A 7,963-nucleotide genomic window follows, 5' to 3' on the forward strand; every position below is an offset into this window, starting at 1 on the left:
CCTTTCATATCCACACCTGTGGCCCCTGAGCTCTTGTCCGGTGTCCAGGAATAATGAAGTCACATGAACAAATTGAAAGGTGGTAAATGTGGAGGATTTTATTGCCAATAAAAGTGGCTCTCAGTGGGAAGGGAAGCTGAAAAGGGGATGGGGGGGTAGGTCATCTTCTTCTGAAGTCTGGCCGTCTCCAGTCAGATTCTTCTCCTAAGTTACACCGTCAAGCTGCACCTCTGAAGTTAAGCTGCTTCTCTCTGACGTCCAGCCATAGTCCTGATGTCCCGCTGCTTCTCCTCTCTGCCAGCTGAGTCTGGAGTTTTTATAGGCACAGGATGGGGTGGGGCAGGGCCATGGGTGATTTAGGAAAACGTAACATTTGAGTGGGAAAATAGGAATAGAAATTCTCACTTTGGGCCATGGTTTCAGGCTTTTCAGCTTGAGGGTGGGGTTTTCGCTGGGACCCGCTCTTTTCTGCCTAGAATTTCTCTGCCTCCTGTCCCTATCACTAGCAGGTACCTCATGCTGATTTATTTGTCTTACGACAGGTTGTGTCAACCTTGATCACTTGATTAAGGTGGTATCTGGTAGGATTCTCCATAGTAAAATTATTGTTTTTCTTTTCATAACTGGTAAGCACCCTGAGAGAGATACTTTGAGACTATGAATAGCCTATTTCTTCTCTAACTCCTGTCCACTGAATTTAGATCCACCAGCAGATCTTGCCTGCAGTAGTTATTACTATAATGTTGGTCTAATGGTGATTTTGTATTTTACGAGGGTCCCTGTTTTCCCCACTTTATAGACAAGATACTACAGCTCAGATCTGTAACTTACCTGAGGTCCCAATGCTAATAATTGGCAGAGTCAGAACTCAGGCACCAAAGCCTCTGACCCTAAGCCCTTTACTCTTGCGGTGGGGAAGTGAACTATATACTGTCTCATGGCACCTCTTGTCACCACTTGATTTTCCTGTGTGTGATCTTCTCCCCCAGACACACAGTTTCTGGAGGGCAGAGACTGGCTCCTATTTGATTCCCCAAGGCTGCTCCAGGCAAGGTCTGGTGTCCCATAAGTGCTTGTGGACTGACTGGTAGCTGGAAGGATTGAAAAGGCCACCTGTGTTGAGAGGAGGAGGTAGAAACTAAAGAATATCCAGCTTCTTTCCTTTTTCCCAGCCCACAAGGTCACAAGGAAAGAGGTGGGGACATACCCAAGTCTGGACAGGGAAAAATGTGGGCAGGGCCTCCGCAGAGGGGCAGAGGGCTCAGGAGGGCAGATACCAGCTGGATAACGAGTGGGAATGGGTGGGAGAAAGTTTCAGAGAAAAGGTAGAGAAAGGAGGAGGGACCATCTTATCTAGTTTATCATTTTACAGGTGAGGAGGCCAAGACCACGTTTTAGGGCTTTATTGATTATAATCAGACCCTCAAGTGCAAAGTAGGGTTTATTGAAAGTATTCAGGGAAGGAGTTCACTGCAACTCACTGGTAGGAAATGTAGCCTTGAGGGGCCTTTTCAGCTCAAGTGCTTCCCCTGATTACCAGTGTTTCTGTGTCTCTAAATTCACATTTATCTATAATTCAAATACTGAGTACCTTCCATGGGGTAGCACTGTACTGGGAATGAAATTGTAAGCAAAAGCAGAGGTCACCTTAGCCCAGTGGGGAGGGGTGGATTTTTCTTCTCATCTGTCTTCCCTGCGGCCTATGGGTGGGGTAGACCAAGCCAGAATGAGAAGCCAAAGGGACAAGTGCACAGTCCAGAGAGGGTCAGTGACTTGTTCAAAGTCACACAAGGCTGGAACTTGGGTCCTGCAGTGCTGGTTTCAGGGCTCTTCCTGTGCTCAAACATGTTCCTCATTCATCTTTACTTACTTTTTGATGCAGGGAGTGGAGGGTGGGGTGGCCTGAGACCCCTATGGCGGCAAAGGGAGGTCAGAGAGTGTGATGTGGGTGTTTATGGAGATGCACTTGAGTGCAGGGCTGGGGCGCGGGCTGGGACCAGGGCTAAGGGTGACAGCTAGGCCTACCGGAGGGGTACTGGATGTAGGAGAGAATTGTTCACAAGGAAGCCACAGGCTGAAAACACTGAGAAACAGCCTCCAGGGGCCAGCTGCAGACTTCAGTTTCCAATTCCTGAATTCACCTCTTCTACAGTAATGCCAGCCCACTGGCCTGACTGCCAGGGCCGAATGCCCAGGACCTAGACTTTGGTCTGCACAGTCAGAGGAAAGAGAGCAGGGCAGCAGTGCTGAGTGGAGTGACTAACTCTGGATTGGCAGTGGTCCTGGGCTCTCAGCCTAGCTCGGCCATTACAGGCAGTATCTTCACCTGTCAGGCTCTGGTTTACTCACTGGATGCAAAATGAAGGTGTGGGGCTGCTTCCGAGGTTTTCAGTCTGAATCACCGGGACAGCTAATGAGATGGTAAATTCCAGGCCCACCTGAGATCAGGTTCAGGGGGTCTGGAATGAGGCTCAGGGACATGCCTTGTTAACAGATGCCCCCAGAGGGTTCTGGGCCATCCTCAATCCTGGGCCACATTTTAACCAACAGGAACTTGGCCATCTCCGGGGTCTCGTAAGTTTCCCTGCAAAAAACCAGGTTCCTTGGGCCAAGGAGAGGAAGACAGCTATTTTCCCAGTACCCCCTGCCAGTCAGTGTGGGATGGGCCAGTGGGAGAAGAGGCTGGGCATCCTCCACTGACCAGGCAGGAATGGCCAAGCAGGACACTAGCAGGGAACCAGAAAACCAGCCCTGGCAGTCAAGACTGGGGGGACTGAACTGGAGGTGCAGAGCCTGCGGCGGAGGGCAAGCTGCACTATCTGTTTAGGTCTCTGAGGTCCCACTCATCTCCAACCCCCGTTCCTCGGCCTGGCCTGTTTACCTTAAATCCCAACCAAGCCAAAGCTCATTTGAACATATTGGTAATCAGGGAGCAGAGTTCAGGACCTGAACCCTAAAAGCACTTTGTGTTTTCTCAAATTCCAGAAGATGGACAAGTTGAAGAAACTTCACAGGAGCCCAAGAGGCTGGCCAGAGAGCCCGGGACTTGGTTCCTCTGTGGGAAGGCACACGTTCTGTAAGTTATAGCTCTGGGTCCCAGTCTGTCTCACTGGGTATGGGCCTTCCAAATCCCCATCTTTCAAGGGTTCCTTCCTCCAAAATCTGTCCTCATCTCCCCAGCCACAATCACCTGCTTTTTCCTCTACAACCTTGTTAGCCAGCCATTTGAATGTCCATCTCCTGCACTAGACAGAAGTAGGGGCTGTTCCACCTTTGTTCTTCGGAGTGCCTGGCACACAGCAGGTGTTCATCAAATCGAAAATAGCATTGAATGAGGCAAGGGTTCCAGTTCAAAAGGTTTTGTCTGGAGACAAAAGTGCTAAGGAGGGGACATGTGCAGCCCATATTAAAAGGACTTTATCTCAGAGTTTATTTCACTATTTATAAAAATAATGACTGGGAAAAAATGCGACCTTCAGGACTAAAATGCCTGTTCTTAAGTTTATCTGATAGCCTCTGAGCAACCTTTTATGCATACAGTGGATAAAAATTTTTTTAAAAATACAAATATGGTCTGCTATTCAGGTGGATGCCCAGCTCTGATAACTGGCTTCCAGGAGAGGGAACATAATGGTGAAATGTTGAATTTTAAAAAGGGAGTAAAAGGTTTGTGGGTGAGAGTAACTAATGGCCCTGAGACATTTATGACAAAAATGTGGGAGCACCGTGGCAGAAAGAAAACTAGAAGCTCAATGACTGAGACAAAGACCCAGCAGCCATGCTTGGGTGGGCATGGCGCTCCATGGCTCCCTATGATGGCTCATCTCAGCTACTCAACTGCTGCAAAGGGAGGAGGGAAAACTGATCAACTCATGGAGCCTCAATTCCATCATCTGTAAAATGTGTGCAGCTGTCATTCCTACCCATTGGTTTGTTGTGAGGATTAAATAAGGTCACAGCAGGGCTGGTAGATGCTTTTCCTGAGACCAGAGTACACAGTACCTTGGCCTGATTAATTATATGTAACTATCTACAGGCTGATGTAGAAGACAGAGGCACTATTCAGTTACTCACAGTAACAGGCATGAGCCCCACTCTCCCCTATTTTCATTATGTTCTGGTTTTATGAAACGTTTACCTTACTTTGCTTGCATAAGGAAAACCATTTCATCAGGACCTGAGAAAAATCTAGTATTCAAAAATGATTATAAGTGGGGCACGGTGGTGCCCACCTGCAGTCCCAGCTACTTGGAGGCCAAGGTGGGAGGATCAGCTGAGTCCAGGAGTTAGAGGCTACGGTGTGCTATGATCACACCTGTGAATAGCAACCATACTCCAGCCTGGGCAACATAGCAAGTCCCCATCTCTATTTTTACAGAATAAATATAAATTCATTTAAAATGATTATAGCAAAATAATATTTCAAAACAATATACAATGGCATTTGGGTTGATTGTATGCATTCTCTTTTTCTCTCAGGTTAGGAGCTTATGCAGACTACATGAAAATTAAGTATTACAGTTTGTTTTGTAAAATAAGTTAGTGTGTAAAATAAGTTAGTTTGTAGTGATTAAAAGCATTAGCCCTGGTTAAGCTTCTTATAAAATCCCTTGTTGTGACAGCTGGGAAAGTGAGTTAATGAAAATTCTGATGCTCTATCAAATCAGTTGGTCAAGAAACTTGGTCAGGAGGTCAGAAACATGGGCCCTGCCTGAGCAGCAAGCCACCATGACCCAGGCCAACCTGAGGACAAAGGCCTCAACTATTCCTTGAACCATGCTGATAATCAGGACATTCCAAAGAAACAAGTGATGTGGATTTCAGTGACGTAAGTAAGGGGCCCCGGAGGGTCACAACAAGGCCTGCCACTTTGCAGCTGCAGCTGCTGCCCTCAAGAGCTGAGTCAAGGTGGAAGGCAGACCCCTCAACTACAGAAATGCTGCCTGATATTCACAAAAACCACCTCTGACTCCCAATACCTGTGGCATTCTCCCTGTCATATCTGAAATGTCTCCCTCCAGGGAACAATTATCCAACTATCTTACAATTTTCAGTCAGAAATTCTACAAGCAAGGAAACCACATGACCCAAAAATTATACTCCTGGATATTTATCCAAGAGAAGTGAAAACATATGTCCATATGAAGTCGTACACAAATGTTCCTAGCAGCTTTATTCATAATAGATTGTGAATCTGCCTTAAAGACTGAGGCCAAGTTTACTTCAAAACCAGAATTTAGTTTCTCCTCAAACTGTCTGCAGAGTTCCATCTTGGCATCACGAGGGACTCTTTTGATTAGAGAGGACAAACACATCCAAGACAGCTTTGGACCAGCTGTCACGCTCACAGATGTCTGGGAACCCCAGAGCATTGCCTCGCCCTGAGTTGCTACAGAGACGGGCACGCTGTCCAGGAGTAGCAAGAACCTCGCCAGAAGGCCCAACTTATCCTGGGTTCTCTCCTTTAAACATTTTCCACCTTACTATCAAAATCCAAGCATTCACGGTCTGAATCGCCAGAGCCAGGTTGCAGAGTGCAATGAGTCCCATTCAGCAGCACCCCATGCGTTACCACAATGCTTTGAGATGGGTCACGCTCTGCCCATTTTGCAGATGGGGAAATCAATCCCTACAGAGGTGAAGTGACTTTCCTAATGCCTCATGGCTGGTGGATCTTGGGCTGACATTGAACCCACGTGGTCTGGCTCCTACAGTAACTGAGGGCGTGCACTTACACATGGAATGAACTGCTGAGAATGATCTCGGAGCTGGAGCCAAGGGGAGCAGGAGGGTCTGGTCCTGTGAGGACATGCGCTGTAGACAGGTCTGTCAGCTGGGCCAGGCTGCATTTCCTGTCGTGCTCCATCAAGAGCAGGCTCGCCTCACGGCCACACCTATGCCCATCAGCTGGACTTGACACCTTCCTGGGATCCAACCAGACTAAGAGATGGGATTTTAAAAGGCTTGAGTTCTAACCTTGGCCCTTTACAAGAATTTGCTGAGTGATTCCTCACAACACCCTCTGCAGTAAGTGCCGTTAGCTTCCCCATCTGCAGTAAGTGTCATTAGCCTCCCCATTTAACAAGGGGAGGAAACAGGTAGAAAGGAGCAAAGTGTTCCCCTATCTTCTGCCACCCAGCTAGTAGCAAAGTCAGATCTAACACCCAGGTCTTTTTCTGACCCCAGATCTGGGCTCTAATCTCTGATTTCTCTGAGGCTAGAGAAATAAGCCATGAGGAAAACGTTGGTGCAACAAATGAAGGTCTTAGCTCCCTTGCAGTGGAATAGCTGTTCCTGGGTTCAGCGGCAAAGCAGTGAGGGTAGCTGAGGCTGCTGGAGGCAACCGCTCAGGCCAGGCCACAGATAAAAGTGAGAGCGCACCCAATTAAACTAAGGCCTTAATTACAGGCTTCGTTCAGAGCCTAGCAGCAAAAGCTTGCTGCAGCCCCACAGGTGCTGGACGCTGAGGAGTTCCCACCAGCCTGGCTCAGCCCTCTGCACCCAGGCAGCCCACCCCACCCCCACCTTCCGAAGGTAGAACCACGAGGACTTCCGAATCAGATGCACTTTGGAATCTGAGATGCTCGGTAAGAAGCTCATTCCAAATCTAGAAGTTCACTGGTATCGGGATGTCCTTCTCAGAGCTTTAGGTGCACAAAGAAACGGACATCTCTGCCCCTGAGGCCGCTATTCCTCACCACGCTACCAACCCAGGCTCAGCTCTCCCTCCGGGGCCTTCCCGCCGCACCCAGCCCTTCCCCCTGGCCCGCGATGGGGAGGAAACCCGGCCAGCATCCCAGCCCGCAACCGTCCACTCCTGGCTGCCACACCCAAGGCAGTCTCTGCCTTCTCTAGAGCGAGAGCGCAGCGGGCCAGGGGAGAAGTGGAAAGACACAAAAAGCTGCGGGGCTGGGACGGCGAAGCAGCAGCCCGCACGGCAGGGGGCTTGGCAGCGGCGCCCGGGGTCGCCGATCCCCGGCTCTCGGCCAGCCCAGCCCAGCGACCCTTTCCGCGGGGGATGCTGGCCCCTGCTGGCCGCGCGAGAGATCGCAGGGTGGCTATCGCCTCGGGAGAGCAGAGAGGCCCAGTACCGGGAAGCGATGCCCGCCCCGGGAAGGGGCTGAGCTCTCAGGGCAGCAGCAGCCCCCGGCCCCCGCGTGGAGGTGGTTAGCCTGGAGGGGAGCTGGGAGAAGGCAAGGACGAGGGGAGCTGGGAGAAGGCAAGGACGGGAGGACCTGAGCGCGAGGCCCCAAGTTCTGGTCCTGTCCCCGCCGCCACCCTGGTAACAGTGCTAGCTGCCTCAGCACCTCCAGGCTCACACGTGCTATCAAACGCCTCATATCAGTTTCTAGAAAGGAGATGAGTCAGAAGAAAGAGGTGAGAGGTCTCTAGCATGACTGGCTCTGGTCTCCCTCCAGGGCCTACCTCCAGAAGACTTCCTTCAGCCTGATGTCTTCCTCAAGACCAGCCAACCCCGAACCATGAGCTGATGGGGCCGCGTGCATTTCACAGGTTACTGACTGGGTGGGCTGAATGATGGCGCCCAAAGACAGCCAGGTCCTAACCCCTGGAACCTGTGAATATTACCCTACATGGCAAAACGGACTTTGCTGGTGTGACTAAAAGCCCTTGAATGGGGAGATTATCCTGGATTATTCAGATGGATCTTAAATGTAGTCACAAGGGTCCTTCTAAAAGAGAGGCAGAGGAAGATTTTACTACAGAAGACAAACAAAGCCATATTACAAAGGAAGCAGAGAGAGAGAGATTTGGAAATGCTATGCTGCTGGCTTTGAAGATGGGTAAGAGGCCAAGAGCCAAAGAATGCAAACACTGCAGCTCTGGAAGCTCGAAAGGGCAAGGAAATGTAGAGCCCCTGCAGGCTCTGCTGACCCCTTAATTTTGGCCCAGTGAAACTGATTTCAGACTTCTGATCTGCAGAACTGAAAGAGAATAAATGTGT

At 49.8% G+C, this 7,963-nt stretch overlaps 1 protein-coding gene across 1 annotated transcript in view; it reads left to right on the forward strand.

The window, feature by feature from the left end:
• The window catches only part of TMEM17 (transmembrane protein 17), a 57,905-nt gene that overhangs the window by 45,061 nt on the left and 4,881 nt on the right, over positions 1-7,963 (forward strand). Inside the window, exon 4 of the mRNA XM_063696167.1 lies at positions 2,986-3,076. Within this exon, the coding sequence (XP_063552237.1) occupies positions 2,986-3,076 (91 nt within the window). The remainder of the gene's footprint in view (positions 1-2,985; positions 3,077-7,963) is intronic.

This window comes from Gorilla gorilla, chromosome 12 (assembly GCF_029281585.2).
Source record: "Gorilla gorilla gorilla isolate KB3781 chromosome 12, NHGRI_mGorGor1-v2.1_pri, whole genome shotgun sequence".
Taxonomy (NCBI): domain Eukaryota; kingdom Metazoa; phylum Chordata; class Mammalia; order Primates; family Hominidae; genus Gorilla; species Gorilla gorilla.